Source organism: Lepisma saccharinum, chromosome 10 (genome assembly GCF_977018435.1).
Source record: "Lepisma saccharinum chromosome 10, izLepSacc3.1, whole genome shotgun sequence".
In the NCBI taxonomy this organism is placed as follows: Eukaryota; Metazoa; Arthropoda; class Insecta; order Zygentoma; family Lepismatidae; genus Lepisma; species Lepisma saccharinum.
The window spans coordinates 87,746,598-87,773,249 of NC_139238.1; the positions used below are offsets into that span (position 1 = coordinate 87,746,598).

Here is a 26,652-nt window from a genome sequence, read left to right on the forward strand (position 1 = left end):
TTTAAATACAGTGCAAACAGAAAGGTAGTCCTACAAATACAATATTTGTCTTGTTTTGAAGCTCCTTGCAGCTGTTTTCCAAACCCATTATCATTGTCAATTCACATTGCGAAATAGATTTTCTACAGATTTTTATTCAGCAGAGTAAAGATGTGTCTTCAACTTGGCAACACCGCATGTGCCGATGTCCTTCAAACCGTTTAAACTGAGAGCTGTCACTGGGAGCGGTGTCGCCATGTTCAAGAACAGTGGTTTTTCTCGGTAGACAAAGCTTAGCATTAAGCGGCCATAGTCCTGGACAAAAGTAGGGGGCAAATGCCCTCACGCCCCCTAATAGCTACCACCGGTTTGGAGTACTTCTTCACCTGACGCTTGACGACAATTTAGATACTTCTTGACGATTGAAGCTCGTACATTACCCAAGTGAACGGTTTCTTTAATACATGACGCATTAGAGTTAACAGATGAGGGCCAGTCATCTTTGGTACAAACAACAAGGCGAATACGATCAAGGGAGCTTTCAGCAACAAGCGACAAGTGTAATTTGAAAACGAACCTTCGGAAAGTAAATGCAACCTTTAATATCGGACTGGGCCTTTGTCTCAAGAGCGTGGCATCGTGTCGCCTCGGTCTGCTGGTTGCGCATGCGCAGTAAATTCTTTTCTAGAGACTTGTCGCTTGTCTGGCGAGACATCCCCGTATAATGTGTCTCTTGTTCTCTTCGATCTGAAACTGTCTAAGCAACGACCAAAACATTTTATATTTAACAAAAAAAATTGAACTAAATCATATTTTATTGCTTATTTATTTATTGAGAAAATTCCATATACAATGCAGATGACCATTTTACACTGAAATTGTGAACAATGAAAAGAGCAAATAAAATAAACTTATTAACATTTTTATTATCATCGAAAGAGGAGACGATGAGACAGCTTTAGTAGCAATGTGGTTGAGACTAACTTCTTCGGGTGTGTAATAAATTGCAAACAGGGACGTATTTAGAAGTATGTTTCGGTGGGGTCCGAACGAAGTGTCTGAATAATAATAATAATAATAATAATAATAATAATAATAATAATAATAATAATAATAATGTTTAAATTTAAATACTTATATTAAATCAAATTAATACTAATTACAATATAAATTAATAGCTATTATATTATTATTATTATTATTATTATTATTATTATTATTATATGAATAGGTAAATAGACGATATACGAATAGAGATATAACAGCACATAGCCTATTCATTATGTAGCTTACCTGTAGTTAAGATCGGAATATTTTACATAAACAAGTTATGAGTAGTAGTCTTTCGGTTTGGAGGGGGGGTTCAGAACTCCCAAATACATCCCTCAGAGTCGTATGATCCCAATATAATCCTAGCCTTCCAATAAGTGCAGAGGAAATTAATAACCATCGATTAAAAACAAATGCTAAACGAGTATATTTTCATTATTTAATTTTAGTACTTGATAAGTCTTTCGGGTTGGGTCCGGACTCCCTGGACTCCACTAAATACGTCCTTGTTTGTAAAGAAAATTAATTTTATTCTTTATAAGTCACTACCGATTGTCTTTAACATATTGGAATTTTCGATTTTAGTTGAGGCGTAGTTTTCATTGTAAGTCTCAGTGGTCAGGATCACCCACTAATGGATAAGCATCCTCTGCACTTTTCTCGATCCTTGAGATGAACGTGGTCCATCCAGATCCATCCGTGAAAGAGGAAACAGCTGCTTGTACGAGAGGATTTGCTACTTGCGACTCTACACCTGGAGAGAGGGTATACTTCCATAGCCTGCAAAGACACGTGAAGCAGTGACTTAAACCTCTTGCAGATCAAAGTTTTTCGTCGATCGCCTGTGCTACATTTGACTGGAGAAATGACGATCTAGAGACATGCTTTCCTTTAACATTTCTGCTAGCATAAATGCTATGTAAATACTTCCAAAAATCTTATAGCAGATAGTACTTTGCAAGGAAGCATTTCATGTAACTTTACGGTTAGCTTTTGCGATTAAAATGTATAATATATACAACACGAAAGGCACGTCGAGTTACACCATCTATTCTGTCATACGTGTACAGTAAACGTTGTAAAGTATGTATTTAAGCAGTGCCATTGCTTTTGTACCTAATAACGTTTTATAAGAAACGATATTCCTCTCGGTTGAATAGTTATCGGCTTTTAAAAATGTGAAGTGATACATTTTCTACATCTCACGCGGCCGCCATTACAACTGCACTCGTGACCTAGAGCTCGCTTCTGATTGGTTATGCTACCAAAAATGCTACGGAAATAGAGTCGGTTCTATCCTTGAGAAATGCCATGAAATATGCCATAAATGTTAAGAGAAATGGTAAGGAAAATGCTTTCGTCTAAAGCGAGCCTAACACTGACATTTTTGGCTACCATGCAACTACTGTTAAAAAAATATCATTATAGTTCTTACAATATTAACAGCTATTACGCTGTTAACCGTTTTAAAGGTAATTTTAATGATTCAGCTTTTAGAAATATAAACACAGTTTTCAAATGATGTGAACGATTTCAACCCGTTATGTTTTATTCATAAAGTGTCAAAATAAGATACAACTTCACACATATGTAATATGACTGTCCAAGTTTAGTGCCAATGGTTATCGCGATGTTAACTCACAAATGCTCAGTGTGAGAACCTTTCGTTACTCTGCTCTCTGCACATGCCAATGCGGTAATCTAACTCAATCCAGACACGTTTCACCATGTTTCAGAAAGTTCTTCGCTTGTTGATCTTTATGAAATCGTGTACGAAACAGATGTTGCACGCTCGAGACCGACATGCTCTCCTAAAATGCTTTCTCCTCACAACTGGCAGCCATTTTACAATTGGTCAGCCTAGCACCTGGCGCCAGAATTTAGAACTACTGGGATCGTTAAAAGAAAAAAAATTAAGGATGTGTTCGAATGTATTTCACGGGCGGGATATTCGATCGGTGATTACGTTGCATTGCTCATGGAACGTGTTTTTATCGTTCAGATCATTTTGAAACACCCTGTATTTGTAGAGCACGTAACTACAGTTTAGCGGGTTGATGCGTACGTTCGTAGCGTCTTTTCACCGTCGCATTTTATTGATTTAATACCGGTTGAGATGAACAAAGGATAAAAATTAATAAATAATATATTTTTCTTTATTGCCTGTGACTGTCTACTAGGGGGGATCGAAAAAAGTAAATTTTTTATGATGCTTTTGGGGTAGAGCGGAAAAGTTGCCTCTATACATAAGTAACTTCTGTTCAAAATTTCACCACCCTAGGATAATGTCTTTTGTTCTGGCAAGGGACGTGAAATTTCAAAAATTTAGTAAAATCGGCAATTGTTTTTTTATTTTTGAAATTTTTTTCAAATTTCACAGCACTTTGCGGTAGTGTGCAAAAGTTGCACCTATGTATGGTTAATTACAGTGCAAAATTTGGCGCCCCACGGACAATATGTTCTGTTCTGGCAAGGAGCCTGAAATTACCCAAAAATCGACAAATACACTGTTTTTTCATTATTTAACTAACATTTATTAAACATAAACCAGAATTGTCATACACTCGCATACTATTAGATATAAGAATTAAGAAATAAGTATTCAAAATTAAAAGTACGAAAATGTGTGTTTTGTAGGTAATAATAATGTAAAATATGTGTCTTTAGGTTTTGTACTGTCTCTTGCACCTAAATTCAGGCATGGCCTTTCTCGATTTCAGAGTGAGAGTTCGGACATTGACAATGATCATTTAACAGGTCTTTACTTCGATGGCCGACGTGACAAAACATTGTCAACAGAAAAGGAGGATGATAAATACTACCAAAGAACAATTGTAGAGGAACACTATTCCTTGGTGAAACAACCAGGATCTAGCTACGTTGGTCATGTTACACCAGCTTCAGTATCAAGTCTGGCCATTGCTGAAAGTATTTACGACTATATCACAGCAGAAGTGCCCGGAGGTTTAAACCATATTCTTCTTCTAGGGTGTGATGGAACGGTCGTAAATACTGGAGTTCACAATGGGGTACTGCGTCGTCTTGAACTGAAGATCGGAATAGCTGTGCAATGGGCTGTTTGTCAACTACATTTCAACGAATTGCCTCTCCGCCACTTGTTCGAGTCCCTCGATGGTCCCACCTCTGGACCCAATTCCTACACTGGTTGCATTGGAAAATCTTTGAAGGCGTGTGAGCTGCTTCCAGTGGTAACATTTGAGCCAGTTAACTGCACCTTGCCATCAGATGATATATCCACTTTGAGTAAGGACCAGAAGTATCTGAGGGATATTGCTCTCGCCGTTAGCTCAGGCATGTGTCCTCCAGGTCTTGCTAAGCGCGATCCAGGTCCCCTAAACATGTCCCGCTGGTTGACAACAGCCAACAGGATATTAAGACTGTATGTTTCCACCACGGAACCATCAGACAACTTACGTACCATAGTAAAGTTCGTTATCAGGGTGTATGTGCCATCTTGGTTCCGCATCAAAATCCATCATTCAATTAAGGATGGAGCTCGGCATCTTTACCATTTCATTCAGTCATCCAGATACTTGGATCAAGTTAACCGCAACGTCATCGACCCAGTGATTTCTCGGAATGCTTACTTCGCATCTCGAGAAAACATTCTGCTCGCGATGCTGACTGATAAGAGAACACATATCAGAGCCCTTGGCATTCGAAGAGTCATAAAAGCACGAGAATCATGTGAGACGGTTGGACACGTTGGGATTAGAAAGTTCGATATTCCAAAAATAAACTTCGAAGCAAACGACTATATCGAACTAATTGACTGGTCGTCCAGCGAAGTAACTCCATCACCAATACTCGATGATGTGACTACAGAAGATTTGAAAAGTATGCTGAAAGAATCAATACCAATTGACTGGACTTTTACAAAGTTCCCATGCCACACACAAGCTGTGGAGAGAACAGTAAAATTGGTTACGGAGGCCTCAAAGAAAGTGTGTGGTCATAAAAAGCGGGATGGATTTATTCGCTGCACTCTGAAATCGAGAAAGGCCATGCCTGAATTTAGGTGCAAGAGACAGTACAAAACCTAAAGACACATATTTTACATTATTATTACCTACAAAACACACATTTTCGTACTTTTAATTTTGAATACTTATTTCTTAATTCTTATATCTAATAGTATGCGAGTGTATGACAATTCTGGTTTATGTTTAATAAATGTTAGTTAAATGAAAAAACAGTGTATTTGTCGATTTTTGGGTAATTTCAGGCCCCTTGCCAGAACAGAACATATTGTCCGTGGGGCGCCAAATTTTGCACTGTAATTAACCATACATAGGTGCAACTTTTGCACACTACCGCAAAGTGCTGTGAAATTTGAAAAAAATTTCAAAAATAAAAAAACAATTGCCGATTTTACTAAATTTTTGAAATTTCACGTCCCTTGCCAGAACAAAAGACATTATCCTAGGGTGGTGAAATTTTGAACAGAAGTTACTTATGTATAGAGGCAACTTTTCCGCTCTACCGCAAAAGCATCATAAAAAATTTGCTTTTTTCGATACCCCCTACTGTCTACCAACACTGGGGAAATTTGCAAGTCGGTTAGCTTACTGTAAAAAAACCGTAATTTTACGGTGACCTAACCGGCAGTTCGGACACCAGTAGCATCACCGTAAAATTACAGTGGTTTTACCGTAATATTACAGAAATTTCACCGTTTCAGTTACGGATCAAGTACTGTAAGTGATACTGTCATTTAACCGTAATTATACAGAAAATTTTGTTTGCTAGTTGGTTAGCTAATGATATCTTTAGCAGCTATATCGTAGTAGTATTGTATGTTTCTTATTTCTTGATTTAATTGTACGAGTTTTGGGAGTTCACTGGTAGAGCAGTTTGAAAAAAGTTTCCTTGGTTTGAAAAACGTGAAAATCAAAGACTACGTGATTTCTGTATAAGTTACATTTCAAGATCAGATTTTCAAGGTAATCAGAAATGGATTACATATGAAAGAAAGCCGGCCCCCGTGGCGGGGTGGTTAGCACTTTGCGCTACGACGCCAGGGGTCCCGGGTTTGAATCCCGACCTGCGCATGGGTGTTTGTGAGTGTCGATTCATCAATTTCATCATAAAATAAAGCAAATCAATCAAATCAATCATATAAATCAAAGATCCATCCAAGGTATAACATTTGAGTAGATCCATATACAGTATATATATATATATATATATATATATATATATATATTATTACCGTATATATAGGATTTCGATTTTCATATGTTTGATACTTACAGCAAGTCTGACCATAAGTAGATTTTAGATCTCAAGAAGTAAAATGCGTCATAACTTTTGTAGTACTCCATTCCGAATTCCATCTTGTCATTGCTTAGCGTTGCTTCAATGTTAGTATAATACGTCACACCACGTACTTTATAAGAACACGAGTATTTCAACTGCAAGAAAAGAAAATTATTTGAAAAATGTTCAGGGTAAGTAAACAATAAAACACGTAATAAGAAAGACAGAGCTTGCCAATCTAAAGATCAGCTTCATAATTTTATCATGAATGTACGAAGAGAACACAAGAATTGTTAAGGTGCATATTGCGTTCACGTGTTTGGATAAGAATCCCATAAGAAATTCCCCGCTGCTATTTCTTTTAGGTAAATCATTCCTATTAATAACATATTCCTCAAAGAACTTTGGGTTTGCTTATCCGATAATACATTTCAGTAGCGGCGAATGGGTTCCAAAACTGAGGGGGGTTAAGTGGTAGAGCAGCCACAGGCTGAACTTCTCCCATGAATGAAGAATTTCTAATTCTAATACTAAAGTGGAGGGGGGGACAATGACAGTTTACTTTCGCTTTGCAGAGGCGAAAGTGGCAAAGTGGGGGGGGGGGGCAACGGCGTATTTGTGATTTTATTTCTGGAGGTAGTTTTTTTTTGGATATGCAAATTTGTAAATGTTACCAGTCAGTAAACTAAAGTATTGGCTGGCGGTTCCTTGGTTCTAACCCAGGTTATTAAATCGTATGATGAAATAAGAACGTAGTTTAGAAATACTTAGTGCATATATTTATATGTTGGCCGCGGTGGCTCAGTCGGTAACGCGTCTGACTACCATGCTAAAGGTCCCTGGTTCGATCCCCGGCTGGGAACTTTTCTAACGTTGGAAGCGGCCCCGGCGACCACCCTGGGGGAAACCTGGTACCTGGGGGAAACCCTAGGGGATAAAGGCGGTCAGGGGCGTGATGCTGATCTCATCACCCCCACTCACGACTGGATCACGACCCCCACACCCCCTATACGCCTTCATGACGTGGTGCTAAGCACAGGGGAGCACTTTACCTTTAAATATATTTATATATTAAGAAGAAAAACTCAAACTCGTCCACAAAATGAGCAATTGAACTTGTGACACCGAAAACTTAAATCAAATGTCTATTGCCAAGTTCAAATTTAATGTCCAAAGAGTTGTTTCTGCTCGATGAGTTGTTCAGTTGTAGAATGGTGTCCTTTTTAATCCACAAGGCTTCATACTTTTCAAAAGATACATCTGTGATGACTGGACACGAACGATTATTCAAAACTCTTTTCGTGGAACCTGGTGTTTAAAGCTAATATTCTCTTGACACTCGTTTTTCCAGTTTCCAAACAAGAGAGGTTTGAAAATTATGGTATTATCACACAGTTCTAACCAATAAAGCTTATATATCCTGACATTTCAACAAAATCATCCTGTTTTGTTACGTAGTTAAGTGTGTACTATGTGCTTTTAATTCCATTATTTTGAGTTGGATAAAAAAATCCCCTGGTAGGGATAAAAATGATTTTCCTTTGACGGGGATAAAATTTCTTGTGTGGGGGGAAATCTCCGGCATCCCCCACATTAATTCGCACACTGCTCAAATGAGTCTGTTTTTTCAAATCACGGAAAATTCTCTATTGTCATTCGTATTTCATCCCCTTTGTTGTTATTATCGGCAGTTTATTTTTTGTGCATGAACATAAGGTTTGATCCGATGATATTTGAAGTAAGACAATGGTAGTTAAAGAATCGTACCAGTAATTTGGAAATGGCGATGTAGGTAACCAGTTTGAATGATCCAGAGCTGTTGTCATACAAGTCAACGACGTGAATGATTCTCGTCACGTTAGACTGTTGTGTGAGTGATCCTCCGCTCACAACCCAATCCACTCCGATCGTTGAATTATCCAGCTGTGGAATAAAAATGTACACATTAATAAAATATTTAAATTGTGTCTCTATATATATAGTCTACGTGAAGTCCCTGAAGACGGAGGCAGATTCAGCCTCCGAAACGTAGGTAAATCTCTTTAAAAAACAACAGTGGTTAAAAGTCCAAAAACTAGAATGAATAAATCACCACTGATTAGCTACAAAGAAGAATAGTCTATGTGTGTATATATACATGTAAGGTAACTGAACCCAATATGGCTCAGTATGCAGTATGGCCCTTTTGCTGTTTCCAAGTAGTTACAAGCTTAATTCAACAGATGACGCTAGTATGTCATTTAGACTACGTGTATACCAAATATGGCCTAAACGTTACTTTTTACCAAAATCTTCACTGCAGCCATGTTATTATTTGGAATTGACTATAATTTTCAGTGAACGTTCAGAAATGTTCCCTCTTTTGAATCTTTACATTTCTGACATTGTACGTCATTAGAAATAGTCGCAAACCTTAGGTAGGCCATATTGGGTTCAGGTACCTTATGTTTTAACGATAAGAATATTTTATACATGTGTCTGTGTGTGTGCCTTGCTATACTCTGTCCGGGCAATCTCTGGAGCGAGAGAAACTAAAACAAGTCTCTGCGCAAGTAGTGACTCGAGAAGGCTCGACCAATGAAGACGTGAGAGGGAACGAGATTGCGTGGAGGGGGGAGCGACTTTCCAGCAGCGTGTACTACTTCGCTCCGCCCACTCGCTTTCTCTTCTACTCTGCCTTTATGCGCGGCCCTGCTCCACAGAATCCCGACATAGAGTATTGTAGTAATATTTTTATTAGTGTTGCCCACGAGACGAGACTTTGGCCTGTCTCGTCTCGTGGAAATGCTGTGAAATGCTGTCTCGTCTCTAAAATATTCGTTTGTCTCGGGACACATGATCAATCTCGTCTCGTCTCGAATTTTTAAAAGCCTGTCCCGTCTCGTCCCGTGGGCAACACTAATTTTTATTGGATCTGAATCTGTTTCAGAACAAACATTAGTAAAATAGAAACAGAATTACTTTTTTATAAATAATGTACACTTATTATTATTATTATTATTATTGCTGTTTGAATGAATCTGTTTCAGAATAAACATTAGTAAAATAGAAACAGAATTACTTTTTTATAAATAATGTACACTTATTATTATTATTATTATTATTATTATTATTATTATTGCTGTTTGAATAATGGAGTGAATTTGCCAATTAATTGCTCCCAGATTTCCTCATCAGCTTCTTTGATGAAACAAGCTAAATAATAATATTCTTGTCCACTTTAGACCACGCTTCCATTTAATATCTTTCAGGGCGGGAGAGTATTGTTCATGGTTGTATTCAAGTAAAAGATGAAAACTTATGCACGGAAAGAAAATGGACTAACATTATCCTTCCTCGGTGGCGAAGTGGTTCCCACAGAGCGCTACGATGCCAGGGGCTCGGGTTCAAATCCAGGTCCCTTCATCAAATTTCATCATATCATAACCCTTCTCTGACCGTCGCGATTAGCCAAAATTGACAGAAAAGCGATACTAATAGGAACTCAACATGAACGTAAGTGATTTCTTGACATAAACTCACCTGAACTACATCGAAATGTCCAGAAGCTCCATCAACGTCTAATTTTTCCTGTGAAAGTAAGTCTTCGTTCATGAAGTTGAGCACTTCGTCCATGTAACTAATGTAATCTACTTCTAGCAGTGGTTTCCGTCTGCAAACATAGAATTCGATTATATCAACTGTGCCTAAACTTCATAGCTTTAAGGTACACTAATTATATCAAGCTTATTCAAGTTAGGTAAACGCAAATAAAAGCATGTAATGTATGTAAAATTCAATACATGATATTCAGCGAACAACTTCCCCCAACAATTCATTGCGCGATATCACGCCAGCCGCCATATTTCGGGCAAACAGATCAGATCTTGCATTGAAAATCTGCTGGGTGTGACGTTCCGTTTGGGTGTTCGCCACTGGATTAGTACGTCACGGTAGATACCCAATCTCCCTGTGCGGCGGAGTTATGAGACTTCCCTGTACGTTATTACTACACTGAGCATTCTCAGGACGTGCAATTAGAAAAATAATTAGCTTCTTGCCATTGTACGTACAAGTTTAATAAAATATTTTAACTTTAAACAGTCACTGGAAAATAAAACAACTATACTTACAAATACAATCACATTATAATAAAATGCGGCTTTTCCTTTTATAATAGCGTTTTTTCACAAAATTCAGATCATGTCCTGAATCGAACAACGTTCAATCTTCCGACATTTCGTTGTTTTGGCAACGGATTCAATAAAAGATGAGACAGTTGTACAAATCAAGGTTATTAGAAGTACAAATGTCTAGAAACCGGAAATGAATTCCGCTTCCGTTATTACTTTAATCACATATAAATCCAGAGAATATAATTTGATAAAATTAACAGAAACAAAAATAAAACATATTCATGTTGAAAATAAGCAAGGCGTATCACGGGCAAGCATTGTGTGTGTGTGGTTTTTGCCGAAGTTATTCAAGATATGATTATCAGGATCATATGAGGAATGTGCACGTATAAAATATCGCAAATTTTCTCGCTGTAAGAAGGTTTCACCTAAGCTTTATTTTCCGTGAATATTTTTGCCAGACATCATGTGTCTTCTTCTTCTTGACCCTATCGACTGTGAGTCGATTTTGGTCATTTACTCTCAAGTGGAGTTCTCACAGTGTATGCACTTGTTATCCACAGAAGAAAAGTACTGAGCACTAAATCGCTAAGTTACATCTTAGATAGGAAAAAGAGAGGATAGCCTGTGGTTGATGGAAACTGAGCTGTTTGTGTAATATTGTGGTAATATTAATAGTTGTTAATTAAGTGAGTACTGTTTATAAAGAGAGAATTTTGTGACTGGAATTGAGTTAAACCCATATACTTATTTAAGTTGAAGTTTAAAACTACGGTAAAAGGAATTATACTCATTAATGTGATTTTCGTAAGGCAGTCTTGTTAACGTCATGGCGGATGCCATAGGTTATATGGAACTTAATAATCAAGTAGAAATTATAACGAACTTGGTAGAAGACAATGAAATTGTTATAGAAGATAACATTATAGAAGAAACATCTAGAAAACAAGCTAAAAGAGTCAGATCTTCTGAAGATGATCAAGTTCCAGCAAAAGCGGTAAGGATAGACAGGTTAGATAATAGAGATAAAGTAAACACGTTTGGAGAAGGTCGAAGAGAAAATAATGTAGACAAGTGTAAAATGTATTATGATACACATAATGGGCCATATTTAGTAATAATGACTAGTACTAAAGGTGCAGAAAAGAAATTTAACTCTATGAAAATAGGCAATGAATTGCGAAAGAAAGATATAAGGGTCAGATATATCCAACCAAGTGGTTTATTTAGAGCAAAGATTTATTTTTACACCAGGAATGAAGCTAACAATTTCATGAAAAATATGCATTTTCATAAAGAAAATAATATTGATGTGTTCATCCCGGAATCCTTATTGGTGAAGGAAGGATTGATATATGGTGTACCTACTGAATTTGAAGAGGAGGAAATTAAGGAAAGTATTGAAGACCCGACAGTAATATCAGTGGAAAGAATGAAAAAGAGAATTCGAAAAGATGATGGTTCATATTATTTTGTTCCTACTAAGCTAATATCAATCACGTTTAGATCTCAAGAAATGCCTAAACAGATTATAGTGGTTAGTCACATTTTCGATGTTACTCCTAAAGTTAGAAATGTGATGCAATGTAAGAAATGTTACAGGTTCGCACATTCAGCAGCCATATGCAAGGATAAAGCTAAGTGTGCTAGATGTGGAAGAGAGGAACATGAAAATTGTAATGAAACTCCGAAGTGTTTAAATTGCGGAGGAGAACATGTTGCTACTGATAAGTCATGTGTAAAATGGGAAATGGAAAGAGAAATCATGAGAGTTATGGCATATGATAATTTATCCCGGCAAGATGCAAGAGAGAAAGTAATAACAGGTAATGTTCCAAGCAATTATGTTGTTCAAGGCAACTCATATGCTGATCAAATAAAAAACCATATAAACAAAAGTCAAATAAGTGAAATTGACACAAGAAAAACTGGTGTTGTAGGAAATAGCATAACAATACAAAACAGATTTGAAGCCTTAAGTGATTGGGGTGAAAGAAAATCAGATACATACTTGGAAAATGTTTCACGGAAAAGAGTTCCTCCAGAACATCATAGAGACTATTCCAAATTTGAAAATAAATATGGAAAAAATTTCAGACTAAATTCCTATTCACAAACAAAGAATTATAATGTAAATTCTGATGGAGAATCAAGTAAAGGTTCTCTAAAGAAATTACAAAGTAATCAAAAACAATTAAATGGAAAGTCTACAGGAACTGTAATTAAGACAAGGAAAAATGAGGAAGATGTGGATAGTACAAACAGAAGCATGCAGGAGGTGAGCACCGGAATCTACAACAATGAAGAACAGAAAAAAATCGTGTACTTTCCTCACATAACATCTCAGAAGGATCTTATGTATAATTTGTTACAATTAATGGCGAAACTTATGGCGACATTAACTAAAAATTCTGACTTATTAAGCATAAAAGAAATACTAACAGAATGCTCACAAATAAATGGCCAGGTGCAGAAAATTATTGAGGATTTGGAAATTTTTGGAGAGACACCTTAGGGTGTGGAAGGAAAAATAATGGAAAACATTCGTGGGGGTACACTGGAATGTAAGATCATTGAAAGCAAGAAAGCAAAATCTGGTGAAATTAATAGATGAATATAGACCTGAACTTTCATGTTTATCGGAAATCTCTGTGAACCCATCAAAGATAGATTATTTTAAAGTAAATCATTATCACATAATTTATGAAAAGATTAAAGATGATAGTAAAGGAGTTGCAATTATGATTCATGAAAGCATTCCATTTGAACCTATATCTTTTGATTATACATTGTCTATATACGACACATACAAAATTGAAGTCGTAGGAATTAAAATCGCTTTTATGAATCAAAAAGTTAGTATTATATCTATATATATTCCTACAGGTGCAGAGTCACAGAAATTAACGACAAATACATTATCGCAAATGTTTCAATGCATAGAAAAGCCTTTTATTATAGCAGGGGATTTCAATTGCCATCACACAATATGGGGAGATCAGGATGAAGATAAGTTGGGGAAAGTGTTAGTAGAATGTATGGATTTGTACAACTTTACTGTAATTAATGACGGGTCTGCTACGTATATAGGAAGATTAGGTACTCGGCCAACAGCTATAGATTTAACGTTAATGTCAGATGATATATGTGGTCAATTTCAGTGGGAAACAGACAGTGATCAAAGAACCAGTGACCATTATCCATGTTTCTTTTATACTGATACTAATTCAGTGAGATCTTTCACTGTTCCGCTCAGAAAATGGAAAGTTAACGAAGCTGATTGGAATAAATATTCTAAATTACTTACAATCTTATTTAAAAATACAGATTTAAATAATATTGATAAGAGTACATATGATTATTTTGTAGATTCTGTTAGCATTGTTATGGACAGATCATGTACAAGGGCAAAAGAGGAAGTTGTAAAAAAGTATCCAATAGTACACTGGTGGAATAAAGATTGCCAAAATTTTAAAATACAGAGAATTGAAGCTACTAAAGTTTATAAAACAATACCAAATCAGGAAACTTGGATTAATTATAAGAAAGCAATAGCGCAGGCCAAGAAATGTTATATCAGCGCAAAGAGACAATCGTGGGCAAAGTATTGTGAAGACATAAATAACAAAGAGAGTATCAGTACCGTGTGGGCTAAATTTAAATCAATCCGCAAACCACATACCCCTCGATTAATACCACTCAAAGAAACCTGGAAAGATGAATTTATTATGAAGGTAACATGTAATAATAAACAAGAACCTGCAGATGCCCCTGATGAAATTTTCTCTTTCAGTCCTAAAGATAGACATTCACAAGGATTATATACCAATATCATGATCGATGAAATAAGAGACATAATAATAAGAGCCAAGGACACAACTCCAGGAAAAGATGGAATAACATACTCGATGATTCAAAACTTGCCGGAATGTGGTATAATATATCTTTGTAACATCTACAACTATATAATGCATTCAGGAAATGTACCGCAATCGTGGTACACTCAAATGATTTTACCAATATTGAAACCTGGCAAAAGTCCACATAAAGGAGAATCTTATAGACCGATAGCTTTGTCTTCAGTACTGGGGAAAATTTTTGAAAAATTAATTCTAAAGAGAATAAGTTGGCATATAGAGGGACAGGAATTATTTTCAAGGCTTCAAGTTGGATTTAGGAAGGGAATGGAGTGTACAGATGCGTTGGCAATGTTATCATCAAAAATTTATGATACAATGAAAAGGAAAAGTAGTCTTATTGCTGCTTTCTTAGATATTAAAGGGGCATATGATAATGTAAATATAAATAAATTATTAAACATTCTACAAAATCTGAAAATACCTTATATGCATCTAAAAATAATTTGGAATCTATTAAAAAATCGTTGTTTATATTTTTACTTTCACAATAAAGTTGAGGGTCCTAGATGGATAACAAGAGGACTTCCACAGGGAAGTCCTTTAAGTCCTTTACTTTTTAATATATATTTAATGGATGTTCAAAGAATATGTCCTGAGCCATTTGGATTTATACAATAGGCAGATGATTTATGTATATATGAGAGTGTCAAGCAAGTAGATAAAGGAGTCTCCAACATGGAAGCGAAAATAATAGAGATAAAGAAATTTCTTGAGAATAGATCTATGAATATATCGTCAGAAAAATCAAAGTTGATTATATTTAGTAAAAAAGGAGCTCCGAAAAATGTGAATAAATATACAAAAAAGTTACACATTCCCATAGAAAATTCAGTGAAATATTTAGGCGTTATATTTGATAGTAAATTAACATGGAAACCTCATGTAAAAATGTTAGTGAAAAAGGCAGAAGTAATTTACAATGTATTTCGTTCTATGGCTACAACAAAATGGGGAAGTCATCCTAGTTCCATGATGAATTTTTACAAAAACTATTACAAACCAACAATAGAATACGGGATTATAGTCTTTAATACAATTTCGGAACGTGTATTTCGACCTTTGGAAGTAATGCAGAGGAAAGTTCTACGAAAGTGTCTAGGACTGATGAAGAGTACTCCCAATGTTGCTGTATACATGGAAGCATGCGAATGGAACTTAAGTTATAGGAAAAGAGAAATGTCTATTAAATATCTGTTGAAAACAATGTCAGAAGTTAATCATCCGTTTAACGACATTCTATTCGACTTGGTTGAATTATATGATACAGGCAAAATTAATAACTGCGAAGATATAGGATGGGTGCAATTATATAATGAGTACTATGAGGATCATCAAAAATTATTGAAAGTAAGGAGTAAGCCCATATATACTCTAGATTTTCCTGTTTGTGAATATAGAGATATTTATTTTCCCGAACAATATACAAAATATGATTACATGGAAAGATGGAAAGATTATTACTTTATATATACAGACGGTTCAAAAAGTAGTCAAAATGTAGGATGTGCTGTTTATGATGTACAGAAGAAGGAATCAATTATGGTACATTTACCGGAAGATTTTTCCATTTTTACAGCTGAAGCTTATGCAATTTACCAAGCACTAATATATACATATAAATTGCAAGAAAAAAATATATTAATATTAACGGATTCCAAAAGTGTATTATATTCAATTCAGTCCAATTATGATTTATTATTTAAATGCTCCCCATACATTATAAACTGTGTAAAAACTTTACAAAATTTAAGGAGCAGGGGAAAGATAATTCATTTAACCTGGGTTAAAGCACATTGTCAAAATTTAGGAAATGATATGGCAGATTTGTATGCAAAACAAGCTAGGGTAATTCAACCTGTACTGGAGCTGAAAACCTGGTACACAGACCTTCTACCGAGGGTGAAGAAAAAGTTGAAGGAAAACTGGACGGAATGGTGCAAAGGTGAATTTCAAAATGCAGGCAGCTTTTATCAGAGGATAGCTAATTTCAATAGAATGAGACCTTGGTTTACAAAAGTTCAAGGTTCACGGAATGTGATAGTATTACTAAATCGTATTAGGTCAGGACATACAACTACTAAAAGTCATTTACAAAAGATCCGGATTGTACAAAACCCAAACTGTACATGTGGCAACAAGGAAGATATACACCATATCCTATTTGAGTGTAATAGATACACACAAGAAAGAGAGACATTCTATAAAACTCTTATAAACTGTGAAATTCCTTTTCCTCAGTGTTTGGAATCTTTGATTTGTGAACCTAACCTTACAGTTGGATATATATTGTTATCTTTTTTTAGAAAATGTGGCTTAACTATTTAATAGAAAAAAAAATTGTTCATAGTATCCTTTAATAATAATGTACTAAAAAATGTAAGTTTATGTACAGTACATATGTATATAGATATGGGAAAAACTGCTTAGCGGTAATCCCAAGTAAAATGTAAATAAATAAATAAATAAACATCTTAGATATTTGAAAAACTACTTAGCGGTAATCCCAAGTAAAATGTAAATAAATAAATAAAATAAGTTACATCTTCTGGCATATCGGTAGAGGAGCCATATAAGAAGAGGAGTGGGGTCCGTGATGAGGGTAATTAGGGATACAGGGAACATAACACCATGACGGCGCAAACCAGTGTGTCTCTTTTTATATCAAATTCTGGACATTGTAAAAAGAGATGTGTGCCATCTTGATTAATTTCCCCACATGTGCAGGCTTGTTTTGAGGTTATGTGTAAACGTGCTAGGTGAACATTAGTGCGAACATGACCCGTTCATAGACAAATAAGGCTACAGCCGGATTGCGCAGACTTTTCCGGTTTTATCAGTGATATCTGATAAGCCGTTGACAAGCTGTCACAATGTACAGGATTGCGCACAAAAAAATGAGGCGATGTTGTCAGATGTAAAATGTTCTCAAGCCGTTCTCACTTCTGTTGTGTGTGTGTGTGTGTGTGTGTGTGTGATGGCGTGTGTGATGGCGTGTGTGTGTGTGTGTGTGTGTGTGTGTGTGTGTGGACTAACACGTGTTTTTGCTGTGTTTTGTATAACCTAACCTAACATAACCTAACCTATCTTGACTTGCTACAGTTACTGGTCAAATTATATTTTTATTTAATCCTTAAGAGATTTACTATTTTATTTGTAATATCTCTCTCTCTCTCTCTCTTGTCTAAACAAAAAAAAACAGTTTTGCGCACAGACTTTAAAGCTATGAAAGTGGCAACGTTCGATCAAAATCTGTGCGCAAAACAGGTCAATGAGATTTGTGCGCAATCCTGGATCTAAAGTGTGCGCAATTCGGTTGCAGCAACAAATAATAATGAATATAACGGACCTTGGTAAATTATATGAATAGTACCAAGGTTCAATTTATGAATTATCTGCAAGCCATTTATATGTGTTACCCTGGATGAAATTGTACTGTGCACCATTGCCTCCATTTATTTTGAAGTTTATTTTTAACTCTTGGAAGTAGGTATTGAAGTCTCGTAATGAGATAGATTCGGATGATCGGGTAGCTTTGGCATATATGTCCACTCGTTCATTTCTCGTATTCACATAGGGAATAAATACATCATGTGAATTCACCTGTTTACTTGAATCACTGCCTGATAACGTCATCCGTTATAACTGAAACTAATTTAATATTGCTCTGTGTATTCCAAATATTCTGTGCATTGTTCTTATTTATTTTGAAACAATTTCCATTTGACGACTTGCCACATACAAGAATGACTTAGGTTCAGAATGTTTTTCTCTTTCGTATTTTTTATCAATAATGCACATAACATCATTTGTAAAAGAATAAGATTATGGTGTCATTCACGGGCGTCCGCAGGGTGGAACACTTGCCCCCTCCCCGAGATATCTGAAAAAGTTAATGTAATTGGAATAGTGAAATTGAAGGGATATTTTATTACAAATAACATTGTTTTCTGCGATTAACAGGTTGTCAGTTACCGCAATTAATTGCCATATCCAACAAAATAACAAGAGAACGTTTTCACAAGACATTAGAATCATGTTCACTCCCATAACTAGGGGTGTGCGGAACGAAATTATTTTGGTAGGGACGGGATTGGAAATATTAATAATTCTGACGTTCGGGACTGAAAGGAACCAGGCAGGGAAATTCTTGAAATTTCTTGATGTGGTTAAAATCTCGAGTTGTACGCTCTATTTCCCCTTCAAGTAATTGTTTTTGCACTTCTGGAACAAAAACTGTTAATTTCAAGAAATTTCAGAGACTTATAGTGGAGAAAATATCAAATATTATATAGCTCTTTTAAATAAGATCATTTAGATGTCTCGGCTCTTCTGGATTACGAAAAGTAGGGAAATCATTCTCAATATCGAAATCTGACCTTGCAATTCACATTTTAAATTATTGTTATATATGTATAGTACCTTTCGAGATTAAGTGGTCTCTGTTTGATATCTGTGCTTTGTGAAAAAGTACAAAAAGACAAAGAATTGTTCATCAACAAAGTGATAGATGTTTATGGAAAGCTAACAAGGTGAATCCAGTTTCTATCTAAATAGCAGACTTGAGTCTGAGTCGGACAGTGCTTCGGTAGCTTACCTTGTATGCACGCTACTGTGATTTGTAAAGTAGTAGTAAAAGTTTCTGTGACTGAAATGCGAGACATGAAGTCTTAAGCTTAACGCCCACTGAGATGCCGGAAACGCGCTACTCCGAACCTTATGCCTTTCCGAGGGTAGTCCGCCCATGTACCGCGTCGAACCGTGGAACATTTTCCATGCTCGGCTACAGCGGTGCCGAGCATGACGCTTGCCGGAGCTAAACGAAGAGACGCGGAGTTACACGAGAGGGCATATGGAGACGCAGTCATCGAAAAATTTTACACCGCAGAAACCTGCAGACATCTGCCACCGAAATTCCGCGCTTCACTTCTGCGCGTTTTGCTGTAGTGGGCGTTACACTATTTGATTTCAATAGAAGCAGACGACAGAAGGTCTGTTGCCGCGTTTCCCCACGTCTCTGGGCGATATGCTTTACTCTGCTCTCTATGTTGATGTTGAGAGGCCCAATTGGAACAACTGATAAATTCCCGACGCACCCTCTCGTAAAGATACATTAATTGCAGTGTCGGATCTACAAATCTTGAGACCCCCGCAAAATATTACCAAAGCCCCCTGCCTCTACCTACCTACTTTCACACACCACACACACACACACACACGCACATTATATATATATATACTAGACTCTCGCTAGTCCGGCCATTCCTTGCACATATGGGTGCCGGATTCGCGGAAGTGCCGGATTATTGAGAGGGTCGGAAATTACGTACTACTATGTAGTTTAAACACATAGGGACTATACAGGCTGTACTTTACGTGCTTCCTTTTAGAAGCCATAGTATGTACTGAACTTTATTGTAAGAAAGTCACAATTTCAAATACTGTACGTATGTATAGCATTGTTTAACATTTTTAACTAACAACATTGTTGAACACGATAATTCATTGTTGCGCGCGTCATTGCTGCTTGAGTGACTACAGGCCGGATGTGGGCCGGACTACTGAGAGGGCGGACTATTGAGGGCTGGATTAGCGCGAGTCTAGTGTGTGTGTGTGTGTGTGTGTGTGTGTGTGTGTGTGTGTGTGTGTGTGTGTGTGTGTGTGTGTGTGTGTGTGTGTGTATAATTACACATATATTATGTGTGTGTGTAACTCTTGATCTCATGTTGACAAAGTCACATACAAAGGCCTACAGGGTTATTCAAAAGTCCCTTAACACTCCCTATAAAGAGTAAAGGAATTAGTCTGGGTACGTGATAGAAAACGTTTAGGCTTAAGGGGGAACCACATTGGTATGTTCCAAGCGGACGTCCGTAATATTGGTGGCCGCTATATTGAATTCAACTGAAAACTTCTAAATGGGAATGGGATGATGTGCATGGCGGGGGTGACAAAGCTAAGTAAAGCATACATAATGATATCTTTCTGTTTGCGGGAGAGGGTGGGGGGCAAAGTTTATTTTTTTTAAAGTTGGGACCTAATGCACTTGAGTTAAACTTTGAAAAATTGTAATATGTAATTGTACAATAATTCTTATGTAACTTTTGTCTGAGAATTTGATTACCATATTCCGTTTATAATACTTATTCCTACAATCCTTTATAGGAGTTTAATATCTTCACACATATTTACATAAAAAAGGAAGGCCCAAGATAAAATTTTCATCCAGGAGAGGTCGATTTTTGGCACCCCAACTGTCCACCCTGTCACTCCTGGTCTAACTACTTTCCACCTTCGGCTAATACAAAACATGACCGTGCTGTACATATATTTATGGTTTAAACGGCGATAAATAATAGCCATGTGTTTTCAATGCGTTAACTTCAAAGAACGCGTATATTTTAGGTTGATATCAAAATCACAGTAGCCTCTTAGTTTAAATTGATACATGATTTTGCAATATACATTTGTCATTGAGAAGTAACTTCAACCAATTTTTCCTATACAAATCCAAATCTTTATAAAACAAATATCCACATTTATGTAATCGGAAATAAGGATTTGGCTCTATTAAATCGGGATGCTCCGGTCTGGCGCCGTCGAGGGCGGTGCACCGGGCAATCGCTTGGGTCGTCCGGCCCTTAATCCGCTCCCCCATTCACACACATACGTTTTAAACGTTGGTTAAGCACTGGTATAAATATGTAATACTGCTACTTTCAGCCACATCAATGCAGTATGAAGTAACACACACATATTTACAGGTACAAGTAAAGACAAATGAAGGGCTCGGTTGTAAAACATGGTAAGTGACATTTTGTTTATTTCCGAGTTCATTGAGAAAAAAGGTTATTAGAAGCTATACTGTAGATAAATTGTTTTCGTGTTATGTTTGCCGATTTCAGAAGGCTTCACTGAGTCCAATGCACATTGTATGACATGGCAATGTCACTCGAAAATTGAAGGATGGCACACTTAGCTTGTTTTACACCCGAGTCCTTCAATTACTAATCCTGATTATATAATACAGTAGCATATTGAAAACAGAACATTTTCAACTTCTGCATGACTTTTCCCAAGGAAAACAAAAGAGTATATTTTGCAATGGACTAGCTCGTTCAAGAGCATGAAGACTACAGCATTCCCATGCTTCTTCCTCTATTCTCGTACATATTCATTCATAATATGCCATGTGTTTTCCTTAATTCATTGTCGATTTGAAAAAGGAAATATTGAATTATTAAACGCACAAGAACAAGAAAGAAACCAAAACTGAGTGATATTCCCACATTATTGATTCTGTCCTTTTCAGAGCAGAATCCTGCGTAATTTTCCACCTGTTGTATGCGAAGTTTCTGTGTGCAAAAGTTATGTAATATGTTGAAAGTTATAGATTGGGCTCCTATAAGGGGGGAGAACGAGAACTTGAGGGGCCCAGGCCCCTGACCCCCCCCCCTTGGTTTCGGCGCCAGTGATGATGTAATATATATAGGACACTGTTTTCTCACACCTCGAAAATGATACATTTGTTACAATCATGCAGCCACAACATTTTCCTGATTAAAGATAGGTTTCACCACTACATGTTTCGTGAAATTCTAGCCAAATTTGATTCTAGTCTGATTACCACGCGGGAGACCTGGGGAGGGTGATCTGAGGTCGGAATTTTTCCGGCTTTGTCCCCACATAAAGCGGCTCTATAGGGGCCACCCAGCCTCAAATCAAATTGTACCATGTGGAGGGTAAAGGCGGCTGGAGCGTGGTGTTGATCACATCACCTCCAAGATGTCAGACATCGAAAAAATGTGGGGCCCTATGCCCCCCTCCACCCACCCATACCCTAAATGTACCTTCATGGCACGGTGCTATATACCTTTATATATTGTGTTCGTTTCTGTACCACTGAGTAACTATGTTTTTTTTTTGTTGTTTGTTCTTTTTACATACGCGAACCCTCTACTAAGTCAATGGCCGAGGGCCAAATAAAGGCTTCCTTGTCTCCGCCCCCCCCCCCTCCCCACTGCGAGGTTTTGTGGCTTGTACGTAGATCCGGCACTGATTAATTGCTTTTTAATTTACATTGTTCGTCATTGTTCTCTGATGTAGGAGTGATGTATAAACCCCTTCCTCTCCTTCTCCTCCATGGTGAACCGTAACTATGGAGGGATATCGCCTGGACGCTGAGGAACAGGGGGCGCCAAACTAGCACATGGAGAACAGGAGAAGAGTAAATCGTTAAATGAATATTGCCAGTTTGGAAAAAAATAGATTTAATATTTTAAAAAAATTCATGTTCGCTTCTCTCACAATACGCCCATTTGTACGTTACATATTAAGTTTATTAATACATGCTTAAAAACAATTGTTGTATTGTTAATAATGATGTGATATACAATTTACCAATTAATGGCTGATAGCATATGCGAGCGTGTTTTGAAAATGGTAGACAGTCAAAATAAAAGATGCATGTTCGATGATTTTGATGATGGTGGGTGGCGTTCTATTAGATATACATTAGTGCCCAATTCCATTAACTTCAGATCCTAGAATTTCACTAATTCTGCTACTAATTTCACCACCCCATTCTTTCTCCTTTTCAGTATCAGGGTTGAAAAAAGATCTGAACTGTAAATTACTTAAGAAATGGTTTAAAGCACATTGTAATACAAGTAAACACATTATAATTTTGTAATAGTCCACCCACTTTAATTGTTTCATTTTCTTACGAATTTTTATTGCAACCAACGTTTTTCTTTACTTCAATGGTTCAATTGGGCTTTTCATTGATGAAAACTGTCCACGCCCTTCTGATTGTCCCAGTCCGGCCCTGGGTAGAACCGTGAAAGCTTTTATTTTTCTACTACCACCATCTGTAAGAACAATTATTACTTACAGTACATTTTGGGTTGGAGTTTCGTCATTAAAATGCTCACTAGTAGGTTTGGCTGCTACCATAGCAGCAAGGATAAGTATCAGAAACTCCCTCATTGGTCTGAAAATAGATAAGGGTTCAGGAGTATAAATTGCAACCATAGGCAACATTTGAACTATTTGCTGTGCATAATAAATAATCCTTTACTATGAACTAATTCTCAATTCCCATATAGTAGTATGTAAGCATACACGCATATACAGAGTATTAGTGAAAGAAGCATGGCATTAAATGAAAAATAGCCGAAGATAGAAGGATCTGTGAAAATAGTACAAGAACTATGAAAACTAATGAAGGATGTACTAGAATAAAATGGATATCCAGCATTAAGAAGCATGTCATCCTAAAGAAAGAACTTCACTTTCCAAACAGATAAAATGCAACAATTGGTGAGTTTGAAATTAGCAGGAGACAAATGGACGCACAAACAACACAAAACGATAATAGTAAAAAGGAAAAAATACGACAAAGCCTAACTACAAGGGAGAAAATAAGAAATTGATGATATTCAACTTGAAGTCATCACACAATGCACTTTGGGGAAAGACAGCATGAAGTCGGACAAACAGATTAGCATGTCTTAAGGAAAGCGCATGTATAGTCAGTCTTACAGCGAGAAATTTGCGATATTTTATCCGTACACATTCCCCACATGATCATGATAATCATACTTTGAATCTCTTCGGCAAAGATCATACGCACAATGCTTACCCATTATGCTTTCAACGCAGGATCTGAGCTATTTGCTCGAAATATGGTGGCGAAGCGTGATTTCGCGCAATGCATTGTGGGGGGAGTTGTTCGCTGAATATCATCTATTCCTTAGAGAATTTTGTTCGCCATTCGCTTGCTCTAAGCTTTGCATCGGAGCTGATCCAGTGTGCTATTCAAAGTTTATTTTCACCAACGCGAATAGTTTCTCGTATAAATCGATAATACAAATATATTTCGTAAACCTTTTCGATAATTTAACGAGTAATAGGAAAATAACATTCTTGTGAAACTAAGAATGAATATATTAAAAAAAATGGCGCATGCTTATATAGCTACAAGGAGCACTAAACGTGATGCCATGTGGGTAGTTGTTGCTGTAGATTCACAGTACAATAATAATTTACATTCTTCACTGTGTTTATATTATTTTCTGGTTACATGTATGTGAAATTCGAAATCGGAGAAACTCCCAGAATAATTCAGAAAAATGTGTTGAGCTCAATTATAGTATCCACATGATATTTGTTATTATACAATATGCCCTCTCCAATATAATTTAATGTTAACGTATGCTTTATTTGTACTAAGCAGAACAAAGTAGACATTTCTCCCTTATACTTTCCTCGCTTTTTTAATACACTTCTTTCAAAACTATAATTCCTTTAAGTAAGAACTCCCTAGAGGTTGCGAGATGTGAAACAGAAGATAAAATGTATATTTTAAGAAACTGTCTTTTTCGCTAAATTTATAGATAAAACAGAGGATCAGGTTTACTTACCATGTTGAAAAATGTGACAAGTAAAATATGGATTATTAACAAGTGTGAAAATAAAAGTATAATCACACGGAATCATTGTGTATCATATTCTTTAACACGCCAACGGTCAACAATAAAGCACATAAATTGTGAAATTGCAAGTGACGTAAACAAATATTATGCAATTTTAACATTTTTTGAGTTCCGATATATTTTCTGCTGTTGACGATCATCTTTGTTCTTACTCCTAGTTTTAAAGCACTATCATGTTCCGACATAATTTCTCATGTTAAATTAAAATAGACGTGCAATTTATTATAATAACAGCACGTTCAGCATCGAATTCCCCATGTATTTAAATGTTAGTCAACTCTTGCTGCCACTTACAATTAGCTTCGCCTGACCAGCCCCACTGGTGCATCCTTAGTGTATCAAATAGAACGGCAGCTGATAAAAGCTGATTTGTATTTTGATGCACCAAAAGTGCGCCATTAGCCGTTTGGGTAAATTTCTCGTAAAGGACAGACAGCTGAAATTTGCTAGTTCATTTAATTTGAATATTCGTACTTACGTATTCTGCATTGAGAAACATTGCTGAAGGTGGCATTTCACTTATTTCATGGAAATAAGCTCTATTTGCGACATATCGAGTAAGTTTTCTTCGTTTCTTTTTGACTTCTGTAACACGAAATGGTGGTCACAGTTTCACTACCGTTTCACTCGGCATGCAGTGTTTCCACCCCACTGCACCCAAAAATACCTACGTAGCCCCACAAACCATTGACGCATAGCCCCACGAACAATTCATACATAGCCCCACGAACCATTTCCGGTAAGGTTAGGTTAGGTAGGGTCACGTATAGGTTACAATAGTTAAAAATTGGTTTCGAAAAAAATATGCGTAGCCCCACACACCATTCTCACATAGCCCCACGAACCATTGACACATAGCCCCGCAAACCATTTGCGGAAACGTATCTTCTTCAGTTACAAAAACACATGTTTGGAAACACTGACCGGGATTACGTCATCACACACAGGCTACATCCACCTGGACGTAAATGGATGCAAGAGCTTTCGTGCATGGTTCACACAGTTATATCAAAAAATAGATGACTTACCGGCAAAATTCAATGAATGATTGAGAAAACACTTCCCAGAACTTCCAGAAGTATAAAGAAACTGCATTCGGTAAGTAATTTCTCCTGTAAATTTGATGAAATCCGTCTGTCCCTTACGAGAAATTTACCGCAGTGGGTACATTTTGGAACCAAAATAATTATATTTGTATCAATTGACATATTTTGGGTGTGTAACTGTTCGAAACTTACCTTTCGTATAACTACCTCCAAAAGCAGATGAGACGAAATACCAACTCTGTCGTTACAAGAAGTTCAATGATGAAATCTTTATGGCCATATTTACATTGCGATAAATAACGTATTTTTTCTTTCATAATCTTGTAATGTTGAGTCGGTTCATTGTTTCATCACCATTGATTTGTGGCGTAACTTCATCAATATCTTATCAGTAATATTTATCAGTGAAAAAAGAAAACTTAAATAACAAATGGTGTGTGTGTGTGTGTGTGTGTGTGTGTGTGTGTGTGTGTGTGTGTGTGTGTGTGTGTGTGTGTGTCCCACCCTCGAGCGTATACAATTAAATATTTTAATTTTACAATAATCATATATGTAAAATAACAGTCCTGGTAGTTTCAACCCATAATCATCTATTTCATTTTTACATATCACTGCATTGGTGAGATAGGCTACATTACATCTTAGCATATGATGATATGTTCACTTAAATTTCAATTTCACTGCCTCTTTCACCTCACGATCAATTATTTTAGGACCTACTACCAGAGACAAATTACGGTTATTGGTTTACTACGGGCTTCGAATACAT

General features: G+C 36.6%; 1 protein-coding gene across 1 annotated transcript; it reads right to left on the reverse strand.

Moving 5' to 3' along the window:
• Nucleotides 1-801: 801 nt before the first annotated feature.
• Nucleotides 802-26,215, reverse strand: LOC145994435 (uncharacterized). The gene is made up of 6 exons (XM_083130567.1): nucleotides 26,076-26,215; nucleotides 23,235-23,333; nucleotides 9,832-9,961; nucleotides 8,077-8,232; nucleotides 6,304-6,464; nucleotides 802-1,809 (listed from the first exon to the last, which is right to left on the reverse strand). Exons 2-6 carry the CDS (start codon nucleotides 23,327-23,329, stop codon nucleotides 1,641-1,643), a joined length of 711 nt encoding a protein of 236 aa, XP_082986693.1. The 5' UTR covers nucleotides 23,330-23,333; nucleotides 26,076-26,215; the 3' UTR covers nucleotides 802-1,640.
• Between the last annotated feature and the right edge of the window lie 437 nt (nucleotides 26,216-26,652).

Coding starts and splice junctions, on each gene's coding strand:
- LOC145994435 (XM_083130567.1), bottom strand. CDS start 23,329: ATGAGGGAGTTTCTGATACTTATCCTTGCTGCTATGGTAGCAGCCAAA. Junction 8,233..9,831: donor GACATTTCGATGTAGTTCAG/GTGAGTTTATGT, acceptor TTTATTCCACAG/CTGGATAATTCAACGATCGG. Junction 1,810..6,303: donor TACTTATGGTCAGACTTGCT/GTAAGTATCAAA, acceptor GTGTCTTTGCAG/GCTATGGAAGTATACCCTCT.